At 43.9% G+C, this 27,855-nt stretch overlaps 3 protein-coding genes and 2 non-coding genes across 5 annotated transcripts; 2 read left to right on the top strand and 3 right to left on the bottom strand.

Moving 5' to 3' along the window:
- Positions 1 to 1,268: 1,268 nt before the first annotated feature.
- On the bottom strand, positions 1,269 to 5,477 carry LOC115790610 (mth938 domain-containing protein). The gene is made up of 5 exons (XM_030744447.1): positions 5,323 to 5,477; positions 3,573 to 3,620; positions 2,900 to 3,047; positions 2,734 to 2,829; positions 1,269 to 2,224 (listed from the first exon to the last, which is right to left on the bottom strand). Exons 3-5 carry the CDS (start codon positions 3,029 to 3,031, stop codon positions 2,084 to 2,086), a joined length of 369 nt encoding a protein of 122 aa, XP_030600307.1. The 5' UTR covers positions 3,032 to 3,047; positions 3,573 to 3,620; positions 5,323 to 5,477; the 3' UTR covers positions 1,269 to 2,083.
- On the bottom strand, positions 4,835 to 5,025 carry LOC115791373 (U2 spliceosomal RNA). Its single transcript, XR_004020915.1, has one exon. It is a non-coding gene; the product is annotated as a U2 spliceosomal RNA (small nuclear RNA).
- A 2,108-nt stretch (positions 5,478 to 7,585) lies between the features above and the next one.
- On the top strand, positions 7,586 to 11,778 carry aamdc (adipogenesis associated, Mth938 domain containing). The gene is made up of 5 exons (XM_030744472.1): positions 7,586 to 7,742; positions 9,444 to 9,491; positions 10,001 to 10,148; positions 10,219 to 10,314; positions 10,823 to 11,778. Exons 3-5 carry the CDS (start codon positions 10,017 to 10,019, stop codon positions 10,961 to 10,963), a joined length of 369 nt encoding a protein of 122 aa, XP_030600332.1. The 5' UTR covers positions 7,586 to 7,742; positions 9,444 to 9,491; positions 10,001 to 10,016; the 3' UTR covers positions 10,964 to 11,778.
- Positions 8,038 to 8,228, top strand: LOC115791377 (U2 spliceosomal RNA). The gene has a single exon (XR_004020919.1). It is a non-coding gene; the product is annotated as a U2 spliceosomal RNA (small nuclear RNA).
- Positions 11,779 to 12,847: 1,069 nt separating the features above from the next.
- Positions 12,848 to 25,251, bottom strand: ints4 (integrator complex subunit 4). Its single transcript, XM_030744392.1, has 24 exons — positions 25,131 to 25,251; positions 24,172 to 24,366; positions 23,873 to 23,990; positions 23,669 to 23,775; positions 23,440 to 23,554; positions 22,908 to 22,993; positions 22,759 to 22,809; positions 22,582 to 22,670; positions 21,823 to 21,943; positions 20,772 to 20,843; positions 20,506 to 20,680; positions 19,487 to 19,692; positions 19,249 to 19,391; positions 19,036 to 19,151; positions 18,252 to 18,385; positions 16,733 to 16,899; positions 16,391 to 16,484; positions 16,230 to 16,310; positions 16,014 to 16,144; positions 15,862 to 15,921; positions 15,168 to 15,327; positions 14,390 to 14,533; positions 13,574 to 13,694; positions 12,848 to 13,283 (listed from the first exon to the last, which is right to left on the bottom strand). The coding sequence occupies exons 1-24, from the start codon at positions 25,182 to 25,184 to the stop codon at positions 13,093 to 13,095; spliced, it is 2,931 nt and encodes a 976-aa protein (XP_030600252.1). The 5' UTR covers positions 25,185 to 25,251; the 3' UTR covers positions 12,848 to 13,092.
- Positions 25,252 to 27,855: the final 2,604 nt, after the last annotated feature.

Below are 27,855 nucleotides of genomic sequence, written 5' to 3'. Positions count from 1 at the left end.
AGTCGGTTTCTAACCGTTTGTGCAGACAGATGCACATTTGTGGCCTGCTGGAGGTCATTCTGCAGGGCTCTGGCAGTGCTCCTCCTGTTCCTCCTTGCTCAAAGGCAGAGGTAGCAGTCCTGCTGCTGGGTTGTTGCCCTCCTACGGTCTCCTCCACGTCTCCTGGTGTAATGGCCTGTCTCCTGGTAGCGCCTCCAGCCTCTGGACACTACGCTGACAGACACAGCAAACCTTTCTTGCCACAGCTCATCCAGGATGTGCCATCCTGGATGAGCTGCACTACCTGAGCCACTTGTGTGGGTTGTAGAGTCCGTCTCATGCTACCACGAGTGTGAAAGCACCACCAACATTCAAAAGTGACCAAAACATCAGCCAGAAAGCATAGGTACTGAGAAGTGGTCTGTGGTCCCCACCTGCAGAACCACTCCTTTATTGAGTGTGTCTTGCTAATTGCCAATAATTTCCACCTGTTGTCTATTCCATTTGCACAACAACATGTGAAACTGATTGTCAATCAGTGTTGCTTCCTAAGCGGACAGTTTGATTTCACAGAAGTTTGATTTACTTGGAGTTATATTGTGTTGTTTAAGTGTTCCCTTTATTTTTTGAGCAGTGTATATGTATAATGTAAGAAATTAGTGTTTCAAGCTTTTGTTTGTTTTTCCAATAAGATGACCTGGATGTAAAACTTTTATTCTCTAAATCATTTATTTTGTATATGCACTGATTGTCTATCCTGCAGTGCTGCTTTTATGTGTTCTTGTTTTGTGCACTTTAATGAAGTGTTCTGTGTTACAGTAACAGTGAATTGTTGAATCAATACATTTCTAAATTGGGATTTAATCAACCTTAGACTGTCCACTGTGAACGACCATCACCGAACAGATGTGGTGGCTTACAACACCTGCTGTCAGCCACACAATGCAGACTTGAGATCCTTTCCCAGGTGCCTCAACCCTCACTCACACCTTACTTCAGGTTACCTCAATATGTCACATGATTGACTCACACCTTTTTTCACACCTTGGCCCATGTGATGATGCACATCAATAATAGTGGGTCAAAGATCACCTCTAAAGGGGACAACCCCCACTAGGGTTTAAATATCTGGGACTCTCCACCTCTTGGTTTAAGAACTGAAGAAGCCTCGTGAATAAGAGGTGGGCCATCTTCAAAGTGGTGTTACAGGTAAAGCTGGAGGAAGCATAAGTAGCTTTTATGGTGAATATGTTTTGCACTCATTATTTCTTATAAAGACAAACTCGTGATAAAGTTTCATTTTCTGTTTATTTCATGTTGCAAACAAATATGACTGAAGTCAATCTGAGTTCCTCGGTTAAAGGTACAGCTCAGCTTTTCTGTGACTGGAATCAGAAGCAGAAAAGCTGCTCTCAGCGCATCATTTCCCGCCTCTAGTTTCAACAACTTTCTGAGGGTGAGACGACTCAACTGTGGTCTGATTATTCACTTAAAGAAGCAGTTATCGTTAAACATGTCTTATTACAGGGGATTTCATTGAATAGAATTCAAACGGAGAAAAGAAACTAACCACAGTTTGCACGTTCTCCCAGTGTGGGCTCTCTGCATGCACTCTGGCTGATTTTGTAGGTGTGACTGTACCTGTGTCTATGCTGTGATTGGGGTTCACTGGGCAAGTGAGCGAGAGCTGAAGCTGAGGTGGAGCCTGTGGAAGACCCTGAGGTCCTTCCTCAGGTTTACCTACAGAAACACTTTTAATTCTTCCAGGTGGATCTTGACGTCTGAAGGCTCCTTTAGAGCTGTGGGCCTCAATTCATCAGCAGGTGAGTTTGGGCAGAAAGTTGATGTGTGAACAGGGAAGACAAATGAGAGCTTCCAGTGATTGTGTTTCCACAATCACTGGAAGCCAAAAATGCAACTGAGATTCAAATTCAGAGTTCCTTCAGCTGGATTGAAAGCACCGCCTGATATACTCTCTCCACTGACCCCTGCATGTGTTGGAGGACTTTCTACCTAACACTAGTTTGTCTGAAAGTTAATGTGGTGCAAATGACATCAAAGCTTGTAGAATCCGCCTCGGCCGGTCAGTGAGGTGAGGGTGACGTCAGCAGGTGGAGTGGAAGACCCCGCCCACCTTTGCTCCCTGGCTGGCCAGTTTGTTGTATTCAGCGACAGCCTTCTCCGTCTGGAACACTTTGACATCAACACCTTTCTGCTTCACAAAGTCCAGAGTGGAGGAGGGAACCTGAGAGCAGACCACACTGACAGCCATCAGCTGGATGCCTGTGACTACAGTAAATCTCCTTCCTTACAGAAATCAGTACCAGCAGCTCGGTGTGGAGTCTGTTCCATGTTTTAATACAGCCAAGTCACAGATATGAGTGAATTTCAGCATTAACATTTCTCTAACCTGTAAAAAGGTTTGGTATCTTGTCTTAAAAATTATATTTATTCATTTTGGGCTTAAATTTCAGGCCTGTGACAGGCAGGTGTGCTGAATGCTGCAGCAGATCAGCTGTGTTAGTGCGACTGAGCCTTTTGGAGTATTTTAATGCAGTTTTCTGACATATAGTGCTGAGTGACAGGCTAATAAAATACACACATCACACACACACATCAGTGTGTCTGTGCCTGACACTAACACAGTTTATGGATGCAGCTGCTGACCTTCTCTGATAACTCCACCCCCTCAGCCAAATACAGCTTATATACTGCTCTTGTTGTGTTTTAAGCTGATAAATGAATCAATCTTACCTGCAGCGCCTCGCTCATGCCTCTGCCAATTACCAGCAGGTCAATTCCCTTCCTCAGCACCTCCTCCAGGTCAGCAGGTTGCACTCCTGGGTAATGCTGAGGAGGAAAAAGCCCAATCTCACAAATCTGCCTCGGGCTGATTTACAGTCTGTCTGGCTGCACTTACGTCGGTGCCGGTCTCTCTCCAGTCCCAGGCTCGGCTCCCTCCAGGCCAGACCTTACAGTCCTTGTAGCTGGAGGAGCATCCCTTCACCTTCATGTGGCCCCAGGAGAGAGAAGCGATCTCGGGGGAGGACATGTTTCTGCGAGGCCACCTGATGGAAGACAAGATGAGGAGTCTGTGCAGCTTTGAAAGACTGCTCCCAACAAGGCATCAAAATAATCTGAGTGAATCTGACTCCTTAGGATATTTACACTGATACACTGAGCAGCTGGAGAACATAAACTGACAGCAATAATTTATCACGTAAAACCAACAATCTAAGTGATACATGTACGCTGCCCTGTGCTTCCTCTTTGCACGTGCAGATTACACAGGGTTAAACTCACTCACTCACTCACTCACACACACACACACTCACACACACACACACACACCCCTCAGCATTCGTCAGCAACTCAATCCAAAACCTTCTCCTGCCACTTGTGCTGTTAATCACAGGACCTGACTGGAGTCCATGTTTAAACAGCTCAGTCTCCTCACTGAACCAATAAAACCTGTCAAACTCAGTTACTGCATTTATGCAAACTGTAACAGGCAGCAAGTGTTAACAAAAAGAAGCTGTTAGGCTGTAACAGTGAAACATGAAGCTGAAGTGTGTACTGCTGCTGCTGCTTACCCGACTGATGTCAGCACACTGAACACACCCCTGAACTTCTTCCTCCTCCTGTAATTAAAGGGAAAGAAGCGAAACACAGACTTTAGCCTACACGCTGTAACAGCCAGTCTAATGAGTTACACTCGCACTCTGAGGACTCTGCTCTGGGTGTACATGTGTACATACTGGACAGGCTGCCAGTATCAAATATGTCATGAGCCCTTCTTCTGAAGCAGCACATACACTAAAAACTCAGTAAAGTTACTGTATTGATTTCTATTGATGTCTTACGTTCCCAAACCGTTTCAATATTCCTCACCGAGGATGATTCCTGTCCAGATGATACCTTAAATGAGAAAGTGGCAGACATATTCCAGACATCCCAGGAAAGCTGGACACACTGCTTCACAGTAATTTACGCTCTTCATTGGCTCACAGATATACGCACAAATGTTTTGAAGAGGACACCGTCGTGTTTGTGGGACTGTCATTTTGCTGCCTTTAGAAAACACTTTTCTCATGTTTTAATTCAGTGAACGGCTCAGCTGAGACTTTTAGGTGGATTAAAGCTGAAAATACAAAAAAGCTGCTGGGACGGAAAACCAGATTTGTACTTAACCCCCAAAATAGCATAGACTTGGTACCTTTTATTTATTTGTAGGGATTTCATTATTATTGATCATTACTTCAGAAAGATATCAGATTTATTTAGTACACAGTAAACACAGAAAGTTACACTTACAAGAATAAGTCAATCTCACCAACACACTTTCACTCAATGCAAATCATCATCATTTGTAAAAACGAAATAAAGACAGGAGATGTTCTTTGAGAGCAGGGATCCTCAAATCCAGGCCTCGAGGGCCGCTGTCCTGCAGGTTTTAGATGCGTCTCTGCTTCAACACACCTGAGTCAAATATAGAAGTCATTAGCAGGACTCTGGAGAACTTGACTGCATACTGAGGAGGTCATTCAGTCATTTGATTCAGGTGTGGTGGATCAGGGACACATCTAAAACCTGCAGGACACCGAACCTCGAGGCCTGGACTTGAGGATCCCTGCTCTAAATGATCCAGTTCTGTCAGCTTAATATTTGTCAGTGTGTGTCTGCTGAGTCAGCTACATGACAGCGTGAAGTTCTGTTTGCCCGACACTTTTTAATGAGGCTGAGTAAACTGAGAAGCTGAGCAGCCTGTTAACGTTTTACACTGGAACTGCCTCATTTTTTAACAACATAGTTAAGATAATGTTTGTTGTGGAGATTTTCTTTTATACATGTTTGGAGAAGGTGCACCGTTCCTGGAAATACTGCAATACCAGGTCGATGCGTGGAGTGGACGGAGCAAGCCCCTATTCCATCTCCCTGTTCCAAAAATCAATTTAATATATGGTCCCCGGGTAGGGGACGTATCAGATATTAAACTGATAAGAACAGATACTACACTTGATCTTAGCCAAAAGGCCGAGAAGCGATACCGACAAACTGTCGGACGAGACCGAGTCACTCCCCGCACAGCCTCTCTCACTCACGGTCCGGATATTGAAAAAAAAAAAAAAAAATCCTGTAACAACGGCTAACGGACAGCGTGTGAAACACCAACATTAGAGCAAAGTAGAAGAAAAATCTTAGAGTTGCTACAAAAAAGTTATTTAAGAAACAACGGCGCCAGTCCACACTTCCTAGTTACGTAGCCTGCTCTTATCCAATCACAGGCTGCGGCAGCCACAGGGAAGAAAGGCGACAAAACCTCTCATTAAACTCTGATCTTACCGACTTTAACCTCAAACCGTGACAACTGTTACCACCGAGTCCTCCGTGGGTGAGATACACGCACGTGAACAGTTCGTTTTGTCGTTAAAGGCTGCGAGGCGTCAGCGCAGCCGCCATTTTGGTACGGAGAAGCGTCAACAGTCGTGTTCAGTGAGCACTGATGACACACACACACACACACACACACACACACGGAGCTCTGCCGGACACGACGTGGTCAATCAGCTGCTGCTGGTTTCCATAAAAAAATACATCAATAATCATACAAAACGTGAAGATATCAAGAAAAGAATGACTAATTTGCGCTGAAATATTTAAAAATAATTTCATGCGCTAAAGCAGCAAATAAAGCTTTGGAAGCTGGGTCACCTGAAAAGGGGATTTCTGTTTGATATTAAATATGTCAAAATGTTTCGAGATGCCTCCATGGGCCTTGTTTGGTTAGAAAACGTCATCACAAACACTAATCTTGGAAACATTAACTGGATATATATATAAATGAATTAGAGGTTAACCCATTAATTACAATTAATAAACTATACTTAAACTATGATCAAAAATAAACTCAAGTCTAAATGATCTAGTTCTGTCAGCTTAATATTTGTCACTGTGTGTATGCTGAGTCAGCTACATGACAGCATAAAGTTCTGTTTGCCCGACACTTTTTAATGAGGCTGAGTAAACTGAGAAGCTGAGCAGCCTGTTAACGTTTTACACTGAGCTGCCTCTTTTTTTTTACACAGTAGTTGTCAGCAGTGGCGCAAAAAGTGGGTATGCACTATATGCAGTGCATAGGGGCGTGCAGGGGGAGGGGGGGCTAAAAAATGTGTCTACATACACCTCAGAAAGTATATAGCTGCGCTCCTGCATCTAGCTGCCTGGATGACTGAGAATCTTCATTAAACCAACCCTAAGAAAAGCAAACTCATGCATAAGGAAATGAATAAGCTAAAGAAATGGATCATTTTGTGATGGCTCAAACTCTGCCTCATACACGAGCTCCTGGATTTTAGTTCTCATCCATGACTGCTTTGGTGGAGCAAACTCCTCGTGGCTGGAGCTAATCTGAGCACAAAGTGTGTTGTGTCATCCCTCTGGGCTCCCTCCTTCTCTCTCTCTACCTCCCTGACTTCCTTCCTCTTCAAATACTCCTCCATCATCTGGTCACTACTCTTCCTCTGTGCCTTGCCTCGTCTGGGGGTCACTGCAGTCCCCTCTCCTGCACTCTCTGCCTGATCAGATAGCTCCCCTGCTGCTTCTGCCTCTATCTCCTCCTCATCCTGGCCATGTGGATTGCTCTGTGTGGCCAGGATGAGGAGGAGACATGATCTTTCTCTCTGTAGCGTGATGGACTGCAGACTGCAGAGCAGCTAACTGCCAAAACATCTACTTTCATAGGGCTGCTCACGACTTCTGGTGAGCAGTTCATCAAGTGTATTTGACTATCAGCTCCTGGCTGTCACTTATTATACTTATTATGACCCTGCATTTTAGCTTTGTTTACTAAATAATGACACAGTCTAATGTCATGCTGTTAATTTGAACTTGGATTTAAAGAAGTTTACAACCTGAAAAAGACCAGAGGATTTTTTTTTTTTTAGAATATCCTGACATGTAAAACCTTTGATCAGTTGGCTCTTTAAACCAACCACTGATCAGTGGTTGGTTTAAAGAGCCCCCCAACAATCAGAAGATCCCCCCTCTGACCAAGCCTTTGGCGACAGTGGGGAGGAAAAACTCCCTTTAATAGGAAGAAACCTCCGGCAGAACCAGGCTCAGGGAGGGGCAGCCATCTGCCGCGCCTAAAAGTGTGCCTGGATACACCTCAGAAAGTATATAGCTGTGCCCCTGGTTCTCAGTCTTATTTTTGATCATAGTTTAAGTATAGTTTATTAATTGTAATTAATGGGTTAACCTCTAATTCATTTATATATATATCCAGTTAATGTTTCCAAGATTAGTGTTTGTGATGACGTTTTCTAACCAAACAAGGCCCATGGAGGCATCTCGAAACATTTTGACATATTTAATATCAAACAGAAATCCCCTTTTCAGGTGACCCAGCTTCCAAAGCTTTATTTGCTGCTTTAGCGCATGAAATTATTTTTAAATATTTCAGTGCAAATTAGTCATTCTTTTCTTGATATCTTCACGTTTTGTATGATTATTGATGTATTTTTTTATGGAAACCAGCAGCAGCTGATTGACCACGTCGTGTCCGGCAGAGCTCCGTGTGTGTGTGTGTGTGTGTGTGTGTCATCAGTGCTCACTGAACACGACTGTTGACGCTTCTCCGTACCAAAATGGCGGCTGCGCTGACGCCTCGCAGCCTTTAACGACAAAACGAACTGTTCACGTGCGTGTATCTCACCCACGGAGGACTCGGTGGTAACAGTTGTCACGGTTTGAGGTTAAAGTCGGTAAGATCAGAGTTTAATGAGAGGTTTTGTCGCCTTTCTTCCCTGTGGCTGCCGCAGCCTGTGATTGGATAAGAGCAGGCTACGTAACTAGGAAGTGTGGACTGGCGCCGTTGTTTCTTAAATAACTTTTTTGTAGCAACTCTAAGATTTTTCTTCTACTTTGCTCTAATGTTGGTGTTTCACACGCTGTCCGTTAGCCGTTGTTACAGGATTTTTTTTTTTTTTTCAATATCCGGACCGTGAGTGAGAGAGGCTGTGCGGGGAGTGACTCGGTCTCGTCCGACAGTTTGTCGGTATCGCTTCTCGGCCTTTTGGCTAAGATCAAGTGTAGTATCTGTTCTTATCAGTTTAATATCTGATACGTCCCCTACCCGGGGACCATATATTAAATTGATTTTTGGAACAGGGAGATGGAATAGGGGCTTGCTCCGTCCACTCCACGCATCGACCTGGTATTGCAGTATTTCCAGGAACGGTGCACTCCCTCCAAACATGTATAAAATCAAATCTCCACAACAAACATTATCTTAATTATGTTGTTAAAAAATGAGGCAGTTCCAGTGTAAAACGTTAACAGGCTGCTCAGCTTCTCAGTTTACTCAGCCTCATTAAAAAGTGTCGGGCAAACAGAACTTCACGCTGTCATGTAGCTGACTCAGCAGACACACACTGACAAATATTAAGCTGACAGAACTGGATCATTTAGAGCAGGGATCCTCAAGTCCAGGCCTCGAGGTTCGGTGTCCTGCAGGTTTTAGATGTGTCCCTGATCCACCACACCTGAATCAAATGACTGAATGACCTCCTCAGTATGCAGTCAAGTTCTCCAGAGTCCTGCTAATGACTTCTATATTTGACTCAGGTGTGTTGAAGCAGAGACGCATCTAAAACCTGCAGGACAGCGGCCCTCGAGGCCTGGATTTGAGGATCCCTGCTCTCAAAGAACATCTCCTGTCTTTATTTCGTTTTTACAAATGATGATGATTTGCATTGAGTGAAAGTGTGTTGGTGAGATTGACTTATTCTTGTAAGTGTAACTTTCTGTGTTTACTGTGTACTAAATAAGTCTGATATCTTTCTGAAGTAATGATCAATAATAATGAAATCCCTACAAATAAATAAAAGGTACCAAGTCTATGCTATTTTGGGGGTTAAGTACAAATCTGGTTTTCCGTCCCAGCAGCTTTTTTGTATTTTCAGCTTTAATCCACCTAAAAGTCTCAGCTGAGCCGTTCACTGAATTAAAACATGAGAAAAGTGTTTTCTAAAGGCAGCAAAATGACAGTCCCACAAACACGACGGTGTCCTCTTCAAAACATTTGTGCGTATATCTGTGGAGCCAATGAAGAGCATAAATTACTGTGAAGCAGTGTGTCCAGCTTTCCTGGGATGTCTGGAATATGTCTGCCACTTTCTCATTTAAGGTATCATCTGGACAGGAATCATCCTCGGTGAGGAATATTGAAACGGTTTGGGAACGTAAGACATCAATAGAAATCAATACAGTAACTTTACTGAGTTTTTAGTGTATGTGCTGCTTCAGAAGAAGGGCTCATGACATATTTGATACTGGCAGCCTGTCCAGTATGTACACATGTACACCCAGAGCAGAGTCCTCAGAGTGCGAGTGTAACTCATTAGACTGGCTGTTACAGCGTGTAGGCTAAAGTCTGTGTTTCGCTTCTTTCCCTTTAATTACAGGAGGAGGAAGAAGTTCAGGGGTGTGTTCAGTGTGCTGACATCGGTCGGGTAAGCAGCAGCAGCAGTACACACTTCAGCTTCATGTTTCGCTGTTACAGCCTAACAGCTTCTTTTTGTTAACACTTGCTGCCTGTTACAGTTTGCATAAATGCAGTAACTGAGTTTGACTGACAGGTTTTATTGGTTCAGTGAGGAGACTGAGCTGTTTAAACATGGACTCCAGTCAGGTCCTGTGATTAACAGCACAAGTGGCAGGAGAAGGTTTTGGATTGAGTTGCTGACGAATGCTGAGGGGTGTGTGTGAGTGAGTGTGTGTGAGTGAGTGAGTTTAACCCTGTGTAATCTGCACGTGCAAAGAGGAAGCACAGGGCAGCGTACATGTATCACTTAGATTGTTGGTTTTACGTGATAAATTATTGCTGTCAGTTTATGTTCTCCAGCTGCTCAGTGTATCAGTGTAAACATCCTAAGGAGTCAGATTCACTCAGATTATTTTGATGCCTTGTTGGGAGCAGTCTTTCAAAGCTGCACAGACTCTTCATCTTGTCTTCCATCAGGTGGCCTCGCAGAAACATGTCCTCCCCCGAGATCGCTTCTCTCTCCTGGGGCCACATGAAGGTGAAGGGATGCTCCTCCAGCTACAAGGACTGTAAGGTCTGGCCTGGAGGGAGCCGAGCCTGGGACTGGAGAGAGACCGGCACCGACGTAAGTGCAGCCAGACAGACTGTAAATCAGCCCGAGGCAGATTTGTGAGATTGGGCTTTTTCCTCCTCAGCATTACCCAGGAGTGCAACCTGCTGACCTGGAGGAGGTGCTGAGGAAGGGAATTGACCTGCTGGTAATTGGCAGAGGCATGAGCGAGGCGCTGCAGGTAAGAATGATTCATTTATCAGCTTAAAACACAACAAGAGCAGTATATAAGCTGTATTTGGCTGAGGGGGTGGAGTTATCAGAGAAGGTCAGCAGCTGCATCCATAAACTGTGTTAGTGTCAGACACAGACACACTGATGTGTGTGTGTGATGTATTTTATTAGCCTGTCACTCAGCACTATGATATGTCAGAAAACTGCATTAAAATACTCCAAAAGGCTCAGTCGCACTAACACAGCTGATCTGCTGCAGCATTCAGCACACCTGCCTGTCACAGGCCTGAAATTTAAGCCCAAAATGAATAAATATAATTTTTAAGAAAAGATACCAAACCTTTTTACAGGTTAGAGAAATGTTAATGCTGAAATTCACTCATATCTGTGACTTGGCTGTATTAAAACATGGAACAGACTCCACACCGAGCTGCTGGTACTGATTTCTGTAAGGAAGGAGATTTACTGTAGTCACAGGCATCCAGCTGATGGCTGTCAGTGTGGTCTGCTCTCAGGTTCCCTCCTCCACTCTGGACTTTGTGAAGCAGAAAGGTGTTGATGTCAAAGTGTTCCAGACGGAGAAGGCTGTCGCTGAATACAACAAACTGGCCAGCCAGGGAGCAAAGGTGGGCGGGGTCTTCCACTCCACCTGCTGACGTCACCCTCACCTCACTGACCGGCCGAGGCGGATTCTACAAGCTTTGATGTCATTTGCACCACATTAACTTTCAGACAAACTAGTGTTAGGTAGAAAGTCCTCCAACACATGCAGGGGTCAGTGGAGAGAGTATATCAGGCGGTGCTTTCAATCCAGCTGAAGGAACTCTGAATTTGAATCTCAGTTGCATTTTTGGCTTCCAGTGATTGTGGAAACACAATCACTGGAAGCTCTCATTTGTCTTCCCTGTTCACACATCAACTTTCTGCCCAAACTCACCTGCTGATGAATTGAGGCCCACAGCTCTAAAGGAGCCTTCAGACATCAAGATCCACCTGGAAGAATTAAAAGTGTTTCTGTAGGTAAACCTGAGGAAGGACCTCAGGGTCTTCCACAGGCTCCACCTCAGCTTCAGCTCTCGCTCACTTGCCCAGTGAACCCCAATCACAGCATAGACACAGGTACAGTCACACCTACAAAATCAGCCAGAGTGCATGCAGAGAGCCCACACTGGGAGAACGTGCAAACTGTGGTTAGTTTCTTTTCTCCGTTTGAATTCTATTCAATGAAATCCCCTGTAATAAGACATGTTTAACGATAACTGCTTCTTTAAGTGAATAATCAGACCACAGTTGATTCGTCTCACCCTCAGAAAGTTGTTGAAACTAGAGGCGGGAAATGATGCGCTGAGAGCAGCTTTTCTGCTTCTGATTCCAGTCACAGAAAAGCTGAGCTGTACCTTTAACCGAGGAACTCAGATTGACTTCAGTCATATTTGTTTGCAACATGAAATAAACAGAAAATGAAACTTTATCACGAGTTTGTCTTTATAAGAAATAATGAGTGCAAAACATATTCACCATAAAAGCTACTTATGCTTCCTCCAGCTTTACCTGTAACACCACTTTGAAGATGGCCCACCTCTTATCCACGAGGCTTCTTCAGTTCTTAAACCAAGAGGTGGAGAGTCCCAGATATTTAAACCCTAGTGGGGGTTGTCCCCTTTAGAGGTGATCTTTGACCCACTATTATTCATGTGCATCATCACATGGGAAAAGGTGTGAAAAAAGGTGTGAGTCAATCATGTGACATATTGAGGTAACCTGAAGTAAGGTGTGAGTGAGGGTTGAGGCACCTGGGAAAGGATCTCAAGTCTGCATTGTGTGTGGCTGACAGCGGGTGTTGTAAGCCACCACATCTGTTCGATGATGGTCGTTCACAGTGGACAAACTTCTTTTACTCCTCTTTCAAACCATCTGTCTTCCCAAATGTGAACATGGGCATCTTCAAGAGTGCCCTTCTTCCTTTAGGTGCAGGAGTCCAGCTGAGTCTTGTCCTGTCGAGGTCCGAGCACTCGCTGCACTGCCCTGCTTAGCCTGTGTTTGGGAGTTTTGTCCTTGGGGCCAATTTTTGTCTGAATGTGGCTGGGTCTGAAGCACACTGGAATGTCATGATTAAAGAAAATTCTCTGGAGTTTCTCTGACAAACCTGCTGCATGAGGGGTGAGTGTTGTTGTGTTTGGTTCTCTTAATCCCTTGTTGGTGTCTGACCTTCTTCTTTGTGCATCTTTGCTGATTTGATGAGGGCCCAGCTGGGATAACCACGTCTTTTGAGGATGTCAATGTTCATATTTTGGACCGAGAAGACATAATTTGAAAGAGGAGTAATAGAAGTCTGTCCACTGAACGACCATCACTGAGCAGAGGTGGTGGCTTACAACACCAACTGTCAGCCTCCTACAGTGCAGTCCTGAGCTCCCTTCCCAGATGCCTTTTTTTTTTAATAAACTACATTTATATATTACATTTATTATTTATGCAAGTAATGTGTGGCAGTCAGAATCACCACCTATGGGAGTTCTAGGTAGAAATACTCATACCTCTTTTGTGTCGTGTAATTTTAATAAAATGTTACGATTTACATAGATTTAAAAAAGCCAGGGTCCTACACTTTCAGGGGGTTTATGTCAAAGATATTCCTCTGCAAAATTTAAAAATGGTCAAAATGACCACTCTGGGAGAACAGTTTACATTTTTCAAGGAGAAAACAAAATCCCGTTCACGTACAGCTTTAATTAGAAATGAACAGTTCTTTCAGTCCTGCATGTCAGAGCGATGCAGCACCTCGCTAGCGGCGGGTGGGTTTGGGCATGATGTAGACTTTGACGGCTTTGCTGAGAGGAATCGTTCCCTCGACGGCGGCCTCTGCTGGTGGGAGGCTCTCCAAGCTCTCGCTCCATCCCAGCTTGGAAGGGGAGGTGAGGGAGGTGGAGGAGGAGCTGTAGGCCAGCAGGAGACGTACCTCGATCTGAGATGGCTCTGAGGTAAAGTCGTGGAGGGCAGAGACAAAGTGATGATAGAGGGGAGAGTTTTTACTAGTTTGGAGCCACAATTCAAAGTGTGTTTAATTTGATCATTTTATATTTTCAGCTAAAGGACATCTGCTTATGCTGGACTTAAGCTACAAACACAGAGACAGAGTGGAGACATGATGATGTCAGAGTGTATGTTATTGTTTATAAAGTTGTTAAAAAAAAAAGAAGCCTGGGAGTGGTAAATAAACATCTAATTTGGGTTTAATATTTTAAATGCGTCTGTTTGATACTGACCTGTCCACGCTGTGTGTGAGAGGTAAACCTGTGTGATGAGTCTGTGCCGGTGGGGTCCCGGCTTTCTGAAGTCTCCTGGCTTAGGGTGGATCACATGACTCTGACCGTCTGGATACAGAACCTGCAGAGGCAGCAGCAAACATCCAACTCTGAATTTTTCACATGGACATCAACTACAAACAAATCAGTGCTTCTAAGGCTGAATAATAACGGCCTGATTCACGCTGCACTCACTGATCCTGATGTGCTCTGTACTCAAACTGTGCTGAGCTCATTAACAGGTGTTAAAAAGTTCTGTTCTGCACACTTTGTGCCAATAAAACTGAGGTCCAGTTTAAATCGGTGGGAAAAAGGATGTTTAACCACCACTGCAGTAAGAGCTGCAGGAGCAGGCGCTGGGCTGGAAACGAGCAGAACAATGAAACCAGTGCAACAAACAGGAAAACTGGAGCCCTGCAGTGTGACAGCAATTCATTTTTGGGAAACTGAAAGACTGCAAACACAGGAGTGCATGAACAGTTAATGCAATGCTTCTGTTAAAAGGCCTCAACTTCAAGTTTAAAACCTGCATGTCAATCACATCTAGTTTGACTTAAAATCCACGGTGGTGGTGTAGAGGGGCAAAATCACAGAAGCTGCATGTTTAACCACTGATAAACACAGTTTTGGAGAAAAATGAAGAGCGCACAGAAAAAAGAAATTGAAGTTTTTAAAGGGAGGCTGCAGGAGGCAGCTATAAAAAGTGCACCCACGTTTGTGTTTACGCAGTTATTTGTGTCGCCTGAGGAGCTGAGGTTAGTGTCATATTTGACTGACCTGTACTTTCACAGTGCTCTGGGGGTCCTGGATGTGCTCCAGCGTTGCGTCGACGTCTAACGCCACCACCAGGCCGGACGTGAACCTCAGCGGGTTGTCAGACTCGCCCGTCGGCTCTATGATGGTGGCCGTCGCCCGATGGATCTGATGACCAGCAAAGAGGTTTAAAAAATTGTTATTCAAATCAACACCATGGCTGCTGTCATGGTCTATGAGGCTCAATCAAAGTTCAGGAACTCCGTCCATAAAACACAGAAACCTTCATGAGTTTAAATTTTAATAAAAAGCTTTGTTTTTTTTTCTTTAAATATTTGGCAGAAAACTGATAAACATAAATTCACACAATACATCATTTAAATGTGACAGAGTGGCTCCAGCCCTGGTGTGGTATTAGTACACCCTCGACCTTTACTCTGAAAGATTTGACCTCTGTAACTGTATCGTGCCGTCTGGAGTTTCGAGTGCTGCTGCTGTTTTTAGATCATCCCGTTCTGACCGCTCGCACATTTACAATTTCACCATTTCACGAGCAAAGCAAACATAAACGTCTGGATCAAACCGATCTAACTGTGACAGATTATCACTGCTGGTAAGAGCTGAGTCTCCAGGTCAGGAGTCAAACCAGGAGCACAAACCAGAACCTGCACCAGGTAACTGTTTCATGCTCACTGCAGAATAAGCACTACCATCGACCAAGAACGTTACTATGATCCATTTGGAAATCGCCCACTCCACAGGACTTTGGCTCAGCTTCACTGACTGTGTGTGTTCACTGCACCTGTTCAGGCAGTCTGAGCTGCAGCAGGCCGCTCTGTCTCAGGGTTGTCTGCAGGATCTTCACCAGCTCCACTGGTTTACAGGACGACAGCCGTGGCATCAGCTCCAAAAGTTTATCCACAAAACTGTCCTGGAGGTGGGGCAGCTCGGTCAGAAACAGCCTGAGAGAGAGAGAGAGACACTGTGACAGTTAGCCAGGCCAGCTGTGGGGGCCAACAAACCTACCCGGCATTTTCCTTTGTAATGATAACACACTAATATGACAATAATACGTCAGACTCCATGATGTTCCTATTTATGGGGTTTGTTTCTTTAGTTTTGATCGAACCTAGTTTGATTCACACTTTAGTTTGAAACAGATGCACACATCCATCCATCTTCTTCCACTTATCCAATTCGGGGGTGGGGTGGCGGGGGTATGTGGAGCCTAACCCAGCTGCCATAGGGCAGAGACAAGGTACACCCTAGACAGGTCATCAGTCTGTCGCAGGGCTAACACAGAGAGACAGACAACCACACACGCTCACATTCACACCTGTGGGCAAACTGGAATCATGAGCTGGAGTACCAGACATGGGGAGAACATGCAAACTCCACACAGAAAGGGTGGATTCGAACCCAGGCCTTCTTTCTGTGAGACAGCAGTGTTAATCGCTGTGCTGCACAGATGCACACAAATCAAAAAATAAATATACCTCTGAAAAGACTCGACATCCTGCAAAAACCTCTCACAGCTACTGATGAGAGGATCCAACCTGAGGAGGAAAAAAACAGACTGAGAAACTTACAGGGTATCCGTGTGTGTGTGTGTGTGTGTGTGTGTGTGTGTGTGTGTGTGTATATTTACCCTTGTCTGGTGCGAGCAGTCAGGATGACCTGCAGAGCTTTGGCCTGGAGTCGAACATGATGTATTATGGCCACCTGTCTGATCTCCAAGCCACTGTACAGAAACTCCAGCTTGTAGGTTTCCTCTAAGATCTACAATCATGATTACATGCATCAAAACACACATCACATGATGTCACAGCTGTTGTTATACTTGTGTGCGCGTGTGTGTGTTGACCTGCTGCGCCGCTGCTGTGGCTGTGACGTTTTGTTTGAGGCAGAGAGGGACAGCCATGTTCCACAGCTTCTCCTGCAGAGCCTGAGGAAATGAGGCACAGAGTGGTGATTCTGGAGAACCGGGGTGTTTCCTGAAGTGCCGCAGCAGAAACACACTCCTACCTTCATCAGCAGCAGCTGGCAGCGCAGGTATGTAGCACAGAAGTCAGCAGCTCCGGCGAGCTCCGTCTGCAGCTCCCCGAGCCGCTGCAGGTCTCTGACAGACACGAGTTAACGAATCATTTATTCATAAATAACCATCATATTCACACAGTTACGCTAATTAGTCGGGATATTCATGGTGTCTATCTGATGTAACATTTGCAAGTAAAACACTAAATGTTCACAAAACAAAGATAATTTTCTGGGAAGAGAAGCAAACTTCTATCAGAGGAATCATAAAACGTGTTCAGAAAGTGACGGTTGGAATGGATGGATGCAGGAGGAGGTCCTGCATCTGTTTACCGTATGGTGAAGTCCAGCAGGTCCTGAGCTCCAGGTGCCTCCAGGTTCTGGATGGTGCTGACTCTGTTGAGACTCTGTTGAAGGAAGAGCTGAGCCGATTCCACGGAGCCAGAACCCGGACCCGAGTCCACCGAGTCCAGACCGTAGACCTGCTTCCTGCCGGGCAACTAAAACAGAACAGTCACAGAGAGCGTGAGCATCACCGAGCACCAACCTTTGTGCACCATCATTCAGCCTTGAAAATATGAAACGCTGTCACCAGTATCACCAAGAAGCACTCAGACTTCTGCCAAGGCAGCTCTGGGCAGTATTTACTTTAGAGGGAGCAGTATTGTACTTTGTATATACTCATGTAGTCTTAAATCTACTTTAAGTAAAAACAAGTGCAAAGTGCAGGCTTCTGTTTGCCTCACTGAAACCATTTAACATGACATAATTTTGAGTTTATTTTTTATTTATGTGGATTCATTTTCTTTCTCTTATCAATACTGTCTTTGAAGATAGAACACATTTTGGGGTCAACTTGAAAGAAAGGCAGATGTGAAACGTAAGTGTGAGGTCAGAGGTCAAACGTGCCACGATATTTTAAATCTTTATATGTTACTTTCTATATGTTGACAGTACACATCACACTTGTAAGAATCATAGTTATAAGGCTTTTTGTCAATTTTCCACCACTAAATCATTAATGAACACATTTCTGTGTATGTACGGTGCTTTTCATGCATTGTCATTTATTTGGGCGGGCTTCCCTAGTATACAGATATATATTCATCCAGCTGCGATGACACCACCATCATTTACTACTGGGTGAGCCCTGCACTCTTATTTTGGAAGCTCAGACGTTTGCACCGGCCTTTCCTGTTTCCTCCTGTTGTGAGACTCGTGCTGTGGTTAAACAGACTAACTCCAGCATCCTGGACTGCAGCTGCTGATGGTACCTGTTAATCTGCTATGAAGACCCTCTGTGAGCTGGAGGAACTCTATCCAGAACCAGCAGCTGGCTGAGAACCTGTTCCTGCTCTGCTCACTGAGGTTGAGAGCAGAATCAAGAGGACCACTGATTTTTGCTTCATTATCTAATGTCACAAAGTATATTTAGTATGATTTTTTTCATGTGTTTAAGAAATAATGGGGGTGCCTCCTTTGACACGCACACGCAGCCTGATGAACTTAGATAACTATTTGCTTCTTTGTAAAGATTCTTGTTAGTTTTCCTTTTAGGACGTCAGTGGCTGCACTGAGCTGAGCCTTAAAAGGTCCCCAGGAAGTATCGTGACAAAGCCTGAATCAAGCTACACTCTGGAAGAGAAGCTCAGACACACTGATACTCACAGGGCCAAACGGATTCAGTTCATGGAGTCTGAATATCAAATAAATAATCAGCACATTAACAGAAACTGGATCAAAATTGTTCCTATGTTACCAAAATGCTGAATGTGCATCATAAAAACCTGAAGCTGAATTGTTGCACTGAGCTGCACTAAATTACGCTTTGATGCATTCTTTCAGTTCTCACTCTCAGCGGCGGCACGAGGTGGGACAGGCTGTCCCTCAGGTAGGCGTAGTGTCTGAAGGTGTGGTCGGAGAACAGCGCCGGCATGGTGGGGCATGACGTGGCAGCATTGAACACCAACACCAGAACGGCGATGTCTGACATCAGCAGAGTCAAGAAAGAGAAACCGGAGCTCGGCGTGCAGCGAACGAACAGCTGTTCCAACGAGAACCACAGCTGTCTGCTCACCAACAAGAAAATTAATAAATCAGTATTTTTGTTCAACACGGTGCTCAGAAGAAGCAGGATTTTACTGGCATTGCCAGGTTTAACAGGTTTATAGCTAAAACATTTTTAATAGAAACTAAAATTAAGGCAACAGGAAAATTATAGAAACTAAGACAATATTTTGTGCACCAACTAAAATAAAATAAATATATAAAGGAAATTTCATGTGCATCCATATGAAATTATAAAAACGCATACACGGAAACTAATAACAAAACTGAACACATTTTTAAGAATAACAGGAAACTAAACTGAAATGAAAACAAAATAAAAATGAACTCTACTGTAATAAAAACCCCGGTCATGACTCTAAACAAGGAGCAAACCTTTCACTGAAACCTGCTTCTTTCTTTCTAAACAGGCTGAAGCTCGTTAAGAAAATGATTAACTAAGGTTTAAAATACAAATGTGGACTTAAGGAAAGAAAAGCAGCCACACCACAGAAGGCTGCACCAGTCAATGATAAGGCATGACGTGAACAGCCCGAGTGGCTGTCATTACTCAGGTGTGTGAAGGATACAGGCTGGATCGTCCATGTCTGGCTCTGGCGTGTCGAAATATGGATGTGTGCTGAGCAGTTCAGGAACCAGCGGTAACACCAGCGTGGGATGGCGGGATCCCAGGAACTTCAAACACCTAAAGGTAGAAGAGAAAAATTATAAATAAAAACATGAACCAACAGCTCAGCGTGTTGCAGTGCTGCAGAGCCACTGAGATGGTCACAGAGTCTTACTTCCACACAGAGTTGCGGTCAGTGGGATACTTGTTGAGGTTCTTGAGCAGCTCCAGCAGAGCCAGCTGGATGCACTCTTTAGTGGAAACGTTGGTGTAACACAATAATTCATGGAGAGCTTCTCTGATGTCTCGAGAAGAGTCCTGGGCACAGACAGCGACTTATCAGCGTGAAAACTGGCAGATACAAAAACGTGACTCGAGGTTTGTGCTTCCCGATTGTTTGACTGCTCTCATACCTCCAGCACAGCCAGCACTGTGTCCAGCTGGTCCTCTCTGAGCGTTATGTGGGTGGAGATTTCTCTCAGCACGTGGATGGACTGCAGCCTCACTTCCTCGATCTCATCGTTGAACATGTCGACCAGGAAGTCGAGACACTTCTCAGCAAAGCTCGGGGATGACCGAGCCAGGTGGCACAACGCCTCCACCGCTGCAATACGGACCTCTGAAATAACGTTTAAAACACGGAAAACTACTCAGCAAAAAGGGGAACATTGATCCTGAGCAGAGGCTAGAGTCAGAAAACAACATTTACTGACTCTGCAACATAACCAGACCTCAAACATGTAGTGAGTAAACATCGCAGATGATGAGAACTCGATCTCCAGACACGACTGAGAAGTTTTCAGTGGAAAAGTCCAAGGTGGCGTGTTCCCTTTCACATTCCCACGGATGTACACCATGAAGTCATCACAGACCGAACAGAAAGAAAGAGCCACCCTGACACCACTCAGTTTTGGATTCTGCATTTTGAAGCCTCAATTGTATCATTTTGGCAGCAGCCGTGATATTTTTTTGGGAGCAAACGTGACCATATTTCAACAAGAGGGTGGAGTTAATGCTAGTAAGTGTGGTTAGCAAGCTGCATCTTTAAAGAGTATGAATGCAGAGATCCCTGATATAAAGCGCTAATAACCTAACAACACAAGAAAATTCAGATGGTGAACCTCACAGCAGGTCATATTATGTGTCAGATAATTCCATTAAAAAGGCTCCATGAGACACAAAAAGCATTAAGCATAATTTATGGCCCTGCATATTGACCGTCTGTATACACGTTTATGTTTGTATTTGGAGCCGGAGTGGTCCAAAGACCTGCTGTACTGCATGCTTTGGACACTGCCTCCACCTGGAAACAACGCTCTCTGCAGGTAGGTGGGCCGTCCGTTGCTGCCCACACTGAAGCACAATTCCCCTTTACCAAATGCTTCATCATCATGTGACATGTGACCCAAAATATCTGCTGGGTTTCCCGTACCAAACATCTCATCCTCCAGGCCGTGGACGAATGCCCCGCAGGCACCCGAGGCGATGAGGTTCACCGTGTTGGTGTCCAGTTTCTCCTTCGGTGCATCATCGGCCCACTTCCTGCCAGAGGAGAACTCTCCAGAAGCAAAGAGCTCCTTGGCCCGTTCATGGGCTGTACGCTTCCTCTGGACAGAAAAAAGAAAGAAAAGCAAAGTGAGCGGAGCTGCGCTGATCAACACAGTTTTGCTTGCAGACTGTCAGACTTCAATAACTCACCCTGAGGTCTGACATCAGCTTCTTATCCAAAGTTTGCTCCAGAAAGTGGGGGCTGACCTGCAGTATCGAACCCTGACACACGAGAAAACACACAACAAGTTCCACTTTAAAATTAACTGTCACACACATAAAATGCAACACATTACCGGGTGTACCTGCCTGTTACAGTAAGAATCATTGTTCAGATGCAGCTGTATGCTGTGCGAATGTTCATTACAGCTTTACTGACTTGATAGAGTTGTTTAATAGTCAATACTCGTACATTATTAAATATATTTCTCTAACATGTAAAATCAGCTGCTCTGCTGGCCTGTCAGTGTTTGTGATTGGTCAGATGCTGCCAGCACCATCTCTCTCACATGAACATACTTGTAGCTAAAGCCTGGGTTAACTTATTGAGCTGATAAACACCTCTGTGGACTGCTTAGCCTGACTGATGAGTTTGGGGTGAGTGAAGCCAGACAGGAAAATTATATCCTGAGTACACAGAAGAAGAAGAAGCAACAAGTTTCCTTGACTCTGAGTGGGGATGTTGCGGGTGTAGCTGCGACAGTTGCAGACAGACGCGTGCTGGTTCTTTCCCATCGTTAGGCAGCAGAGGAGCTTGGTGCTTTTTTGCTTAGTTCTTTTCTCATTAAACTCATTAAGACTGTAAATACATGGAGTAAGTTTCCAGATCAACAACACAGCTTTGTGAGTCTCGAGCGATCCTCAGGGATCTTTCCCAACCTTTCTACAGTAATACGAGGACACATGGTTCCACCTTTGGGTTCTTCATGTGGGGACTATTTCTGCCCAAAGATCATACACACCTTCCAGTATGCCTGCTTACTGGTTTGTGTCCTGTGTATTTAGTTGTGATTTAATTGTTGGTTGTTGTTGTTATGACACATTTTCTTTTGTGTTTGCATTTATCTGTCAAAGACAGTTTCCAAACAGGAGCTAACATGTACCTCGTTTATAAAGCCAAGACTAAATAAATCTGCATTCACAGAGATGAAAATAGCGTGTGGGTATGAATGTGTGCGTCAGTCTGAGCCTGTTCACTCACCAGTGTTTTTGCGGCCTGCACCCGAACCATCCAGGAGCCATCGCTGACCATATGACTGATCTTACCGAATGCATCATCAACCAGCCGGATCTCCTCATTGGACGATGGGATGGGCACAATGCTGATTGGACAGAAGTGTCATCAGTGTTGAAAAGCTAACAAGAAAACTAGGATTAAATGTTTGGCACTGGATAAGCCATAATCACACCAGTCACCGGAAAGAATAAGATACATACCGAAGGACACAGAAAGGACATTTGAAAGGATTTAGGGGCCCGGTTATGATTTTTTTAGGGGTTAATAAATGGTCAGGGTTTTTAAAAGGGATTTTGACCTGATGCGGACTCTGCTGGAATAATCTGCAGTGTCCTGTTTTCTTTACGTTTTAGCTGTTTGCCGGGTTTTGCCTGCTTTCTGGACTTCTTCTTTTGAGGATATGCACTGCTGTGAGCTAAATACACTGGAGTCAAACTGTATTTTCTTTTGTTTGTTGTTTTGCTTTGTCATTACTGTTTAAAATAAATATATTTGTGAAGAAAATCTCCACGAGTCTACATGTTACCAGGACAAGATCTATAGCAAAGAGAAGAGAAATGTGGCACACACATGGAGGTTTCTGCTTGTGAAGAGCACTTCAGCAGAGACCGTTCTTACATACATGAGCGGTTAGGATTTGACTTTTTAAATGTCATCGGAGAGCAGAGCAAACTCAACAGCTACGCTGACTGAAACTGAGGATGAGTATCTGGGTCACCTCACCTCTCTGGGTACAGCTGGCTGAGCACCCAAACCATCTGCACTGCTGCAGATCGGACCTGCTCGTAATCATCTGTGAGCAGCCTGCAGGCCTGCAAACACACACAAACACATAAAGAAGGTTGGCTTAAACATTTAAAGCTACAGTGCAGTAACTGTGAGGACATATTCTGCTTGTACCTGGTCATAAATGATCTGATGAACCTTCATCCCTCTCTCATGCAGCTGCAGCTGGAAGACAAACAGCAACACACAGAGCAAGCTGCGTTATGCGTGTGTTTCTGCTTTGTTTCTGGTGAGTGTGAGGGGGGTTTGCAGGGTTTTCCTACCATGGCTTTGAGGGCTGCAGTGCGGACTCTGGGGTCCTGGTCTCCAAAGTAGTCGCTGATAATGCTCTGGACATCCCTCAGCCCTCCTGGAGGAGCATGTAAAATACGAGGGTGCCATAAAAACCACCACACAGTAACTCAAAGCACAATCACAACACATGAGTTTTCAGGAGGTGATCTCAAAGATCATGGAAAAGAATACATTTTGATACCTAAACCACATCAAAAGCCCCCAAAATAATGAAGTTACAGCCAGTTAATATTTACGATCTTTCGGCTGCCAGGCAATGGGATCCAGCTTTGACAACGGAGCAGTCCCAGCCTTAATAAACTACTTTATGATCAAGAAAACATGAAACTAAGTCAGTTTTAAGTTAAAACATTAAATTGCACATCTATATACCTCAAATTGGTGTCCAAATGTGCATCACCAGCCAGCAGCGAGCTTGGACAGCATACCTACATATCCCCCTCCATACTTTCAACATTTCAAGATTTAGACACAGTAAATACAGTAAGTGATTCTACAAACCTAAGGATGTGCCTGCTCCCTCATTTTCTTTTCCTAAAGGAGCATCCACCATGCCGAGACATCCCAGGAGCTGCAGGCACTTATTCCTCACCCCAAAATACGTATCAGAGAGGTGCTAAGATGAGAAAAGAGAAGGGAAACAAAGAGGAGATGTACTGCTTTGTGCACAAAGTCCTGATGAGTCCGTAATAACGAGTGCTGTGCATGGACAAGAGTGTGTTTGTATCACCTTGTAGGCCACCTCTATGAGCCTCAGTCTGACTGCATTGCTCTCAGGCAGCTGTGTGCCAATGACCAGAAGAGTGTCCAGCAGCTGGGCGAGAACTTGATGTGACTCTGAACACAGAAAGAAATACAATGTACAGTTTTACTATAAAGTTTTTTTTTTTTTTTTTAAGTTGTGGAGAAGGTTATATGCTCAAATGTGCCGTACTCTCATTGCTGAGTGTGTTAATGGCATCATCAACGATGCAGTCGGGGCTGAAGCCCTGCGTTTTAGAAAGCAGGCCGAGCAGAGAGGCAATCTTCAGCCTCACCGAGTTATCCGTCTCCTGGAACAAAGAATCACCGTCATTACACATCAGACTGTTTTGTGTTCATCTTAACTTTGAGCTCAAATCAGAATGATTTTAGGACACTGTAAAGTCCAGATTTATCCCTTTCATTTAATTAAAAACTGTCAAGCATTGTATTTTATTATTATGTTTGTGGTTGCTACCCACAATTCCTTACCTTGTAGTAGTGCTCCAGCAGGATCCGGATCACACCTTCCACGCTCTCTGCCTCCACAGGCTTGCGTGCAAACTGCAGCAGGTACTGCAGGGCATCGGTGGAGTTGGTGGCTTTACAGAGGTCAATGTGCAGAGCAGCAGACTTGCTGGGTTTGGACAGACGCAGCTTCTTCGCCGGAGTTTCTTCATGTGGAATCTGTAAGCATACAAACATCACTATGACAACAAAAAGTACCAGGTCCATTTTCTCTCCTCCTGGGTCTAATGTTTTTTTGTGTTCATAAAAATGGACTCAGTATGAACACATACACTAGGAACTGTCCATTTATTCATTTTCTACTGGTTTTTGGGGGTCCAGGTCATAGGGGCAGCAGTCTAAGCAGAGATGCCCCTATGACCTCTTCTCCCCAGCCACCTTTTCACTTCCACACTCTGCCCCCCTTCAACACAACCGACCCTTGCATTGTGACATTACTGCAGATGCTGTTCCCCTCCATCTTTACTTCTTTTAGTGGTAACGCCACAGGCAAGTCAACCCGAGAGCCATGGCCTCATCACAGTCACAGCAAACTGAACCACTGAAAGCTGGAAGTCATCGCTTCGTGAAGCCACCGCAAGAACTAAAGAAAACAGCGCTGCTTTTAAAGACGATTATAGTGCCGCCAGCTTCCTCTCCGAGCGGCGCAGGGAGACCCTGGACAGCCTCTGGGCTCAGGGACCGGCTTCATGACTCACATCAACACTAAAGCCGATGTAAACACAGACTGAGCTCAAAACGCCGCAAACCAGCAGAAACGGCACCTCTCCTTCCACTGTAGGTTATCGGAAACTAACAGCAGCTTTCTGTCAGAGGCTGTTAGCTCTGCGGAGACCCGGGTCATCCTGATACAGCGCAGGGTTAGCGCTGATTCTGCACAGAATTTTACACTAGCAGCTACAGAACGGATTTAATGTACTCACTTGTACAACTTTGGAAAATTCCTCATAAACCCGCTTTTTCAGATGTGCTGCCATGTTTATGAACACACAATTAGCTAAGCGCTCCCTTTCAGCAGCTGCACATAATTGTTCCTCCGCTCTTTCCGTAGCTTCCGGATACTGTCAACGCCTCTGACGTCTGTACGTTTGACGTCTGCTACGTCAATCTATTATTTTTAATTTAGACATTATTATTTATGATTTTTATTATTGTATGATTTTCATGTGGCTTATGTTTATATATCGATGGGTTTGAGGCAGAAGGTCGCTCTCTCTTTCTCTCTATAATATACACATATAATTTGGAATGCCGTTTAGGAAATTATATATATATATATATATATATATATATATATATATATATATATATATATATATATATATATATATATAGCCCTAATATATATATATATATACAGCCCTAATATGTATATATATATATATATATATATATATATATATATGGGCTGGGACTTTAACGCGTTAATTTCGATTAATTAATTACAGGGAAATTAACGCGTTAAAATTTTTAACGCATTTTAATCGCACTTTGCACCGTGCAACGTTTCTCAGTGCACGAGTTCCAGGCATACAGATTATATCGACGCACAATGTCCAAATTAGGGGCTGCATCCTGCGAAGGACCCGGCCCACGTCTTTCGCAGCCCACAAAGGCCGGAAGTGAGCGGCTAGCCTTCATATCAGCTGCCGTCACCTCTGCGTAGCTCATGTCGCCTAGCAACCGTGAGTGCGAAGCACAGCTGTGTAAAAACAGCTGGTTAAACGGAGAACGAACTTTTTCTCCTTTTTGTGGTTTAATTTTAAGTCTTTAATTCAAAATAAGCTGTTAAAACAAGCATAACACATTTCAACATCAAGGAATACAGCTGAGAGAATGATTAATTTCCAACTATAACAAGTGAGACATTAATGTTGAATAAAACTATCCAGTTATGATATAGAAAAAAAACAAGAAAAAAAAAAAAAAAATATATATATATATATATATATATATATATATTTTTTTTTTTTTTTTTTTTTTTTTTCTTGTGTGTGTGCATGTGTGAAACTGGACAAAGTGGACAAAATTATTTCTGTAGTCGGCTGTATTTAACAGCTGTGATCAATAACAGAAGTACAGCGCTGATTAGGCACCCCTGTGCTCCTTCACCTCCCCTCCTCCTTTCTGTCACGGCATTTCAGCCAGTGGTGTTGGAGATCCTGTCAAAATGGACTGAAATACGAATACAGAAAAGTACCATCACAGTTCGATCCACCATGCAATACCATCTGGAAAGCGACTGATTGACAACAGCTCCAGTTTTCAATGACAATGATCGCAAACACTTTGCCAGTGCAGTAAAAGCACACCTGAATAGAAAAACACAGGTGAACACCATCAGTTATGGATTGTTTTCCCTAGAGTCCAAACATCAACACTGTTGAAGCAGTGTGGCATCATCCTGACAGAGAACAGAACAAAAGACAGCCAACATCCAAAGAAGAGCTTTGATTGTCCTTCAAGAAGCCTGGAGAACTGTTCATGAAGACTACTTAAAGAAATGACAGAGCTGCTTCAGAGTTCAGGCTGGGCTGAAGAATAAAGGAGGTCACACCTTTATTGACCTTCAGGTCTTTTAGAAGTCTACAAACTCTATTTTTGCCTTGTGCCATATTTCCATATAAGCATGCTTGTTTCAATAAATCACTGCACATATTTTCCATTTTTGTAGCAAAATATAAAGAAATGAGGAACACCTCAAGGCCTCAGTACTGAGGGTTGCTTCCAAACCCAAAGATACTGAATCTGCAGTGATTTTAAAATAAGAGGATGGTTCTGTTTGGTGGTTTGGGGGGTGGGGGCAAGCAAAGAATCAGTAATAAAATAAGGTCAGAGTAATTTATTAATCACAGCTAACAGTTGTTTGTTTTAGCTTTATAACACTTACTATTAGTATAATACAGTGAAGCAGTGTTTAGACTTCGCACATCTTTGCACACTTGTTCAAAATACAGACAATTACAAGCTCAACTCCAAATAAGGTGGGATTCTGTGTAAAATATAAATAAAGCAAATGTAATGATTTTCACATCAAACCCACATTTTATCCACAGCAGAACATAGAAAGCATAGCAAATGCTTAAACTCAGACATTTTACTATTTATGAAAAATATTAGCTCATTTTGAATTTGATGGCTGCAACAGACCTCAAAGAAAGGCTGGAAAAGTAAGTTCTCCTAAAAAGAAACAGCTGGTGGAAAATTTGCAACTAATTACGTTAATTATTAACAGGTCAGTAACAGGACTGTGTATAAAAAGAGAATCTTAGACAGGCAGAGTTTCTCAGAGGTAAAGATGGGCAGAGGGTCACAAATCTCAAAAAACAAAACACAACACAACTGCATCTACAAATTTTAGACATTTTTCAGAGTAATGTCATCATCTACATAACACAGTATCATCAAAAGATTCTGGAGAAATCTGTTGTGATCTGTGGGCCCTGAGGACGAGGTGACACAGTGGGAAACATGGCTATCAGGCAGCTGCGTGTCCTGCAGCTGTGGGTGTTTAAGATTCTAAGGAAACAGAGGAATTAGCTGGTTTGGTCAAGACATTCTTCAAATGTATTTTAAGAAGCTGTTCAATGCAACAAACATAAAACAAACTAAAAAGAAACTTTTATTTGAATTAAAATACTCCCCAGA

Source organism: Archocentrus centrarchus, chromosome 13 (assembly GCF_007364275.1).
Source record: "Archocentrus centrarchus isolate MPI-CPG fArcCen1 chromosome 13, fArcCen1, whole genome shotgun sequence".
Lineage (NCBI taxonomy): Eukaryota > Metazoa > Chordata > Actinopteri > Cichliformes > Cichlidae > Archocentrus > Archocentrus centrarchus.
This window is presented reverse-complemented; position numbering and strand designations above follow the sequence as displayed.

Coding starts and splice junctions, on each gene's coding strand:
- aamdc (XM_030744472.1), top strand. CDS start 10,017: ATGTCCTCCCCCGAGATCGCTTCTCTCTCCTGGGGCCACATGAAGGTG. Junction 10,149..10,218: donor GGAGAGAGACCGGCACCGAC/GTAAGTGCAGCC, acceptor TTTCCTCCTCAG/CATTACCCAGGAGTGCAACC. Junction 10,315..10,822: donor GCATGAGCGAGGCGCTGCAG/GTAAGAATGATT, acceptor GTCTGCTCTCAG/GTTCCCTCCTCCACTCTGGA.
- LOC115790610 (XM_030744447.1), bottom strand. CDS start 3,031: ATGTCCTCCCCCGAGATCGCTTCTCTCTCCTGGGGCCACATGAAGGTG. Junction 2,830..2,899: donor GGAGAGAGACCGGCACCGAC/GTAAGTGCAGCC, acceptor TTTCCTCCTCAG/CATTACCCAGGAGTGCAACC. Junction 2,225..2,733: donor GCATGAGCGAGGCGCTGCAG/GTAAGATTGATT, acceptor GTCTGCTCTCAG/GTTCCCTCCTCCACTCTGGA.
- ints4 (XM_030744392.1), bottom strand. CDS start 25,184: ATGGCAGCACATCTGAAAAAGCGGGTTTATGAGGAATTTTCCAAAGTT. Junction 23,991..24,171: donor TGCTGGAGCACTACTACAAG/GTAAGGAATTGT, acceptor TCTTTGTTCCAG/GAGACGGATAACTCGGTGAG. Junction 15,922..16,013: donor ACTGCTCGCACCAGACAAGG/GTAAATATACAC, acceptor TTTCCTCCTCAG/GTTGGATCCTCTCATCAGTA.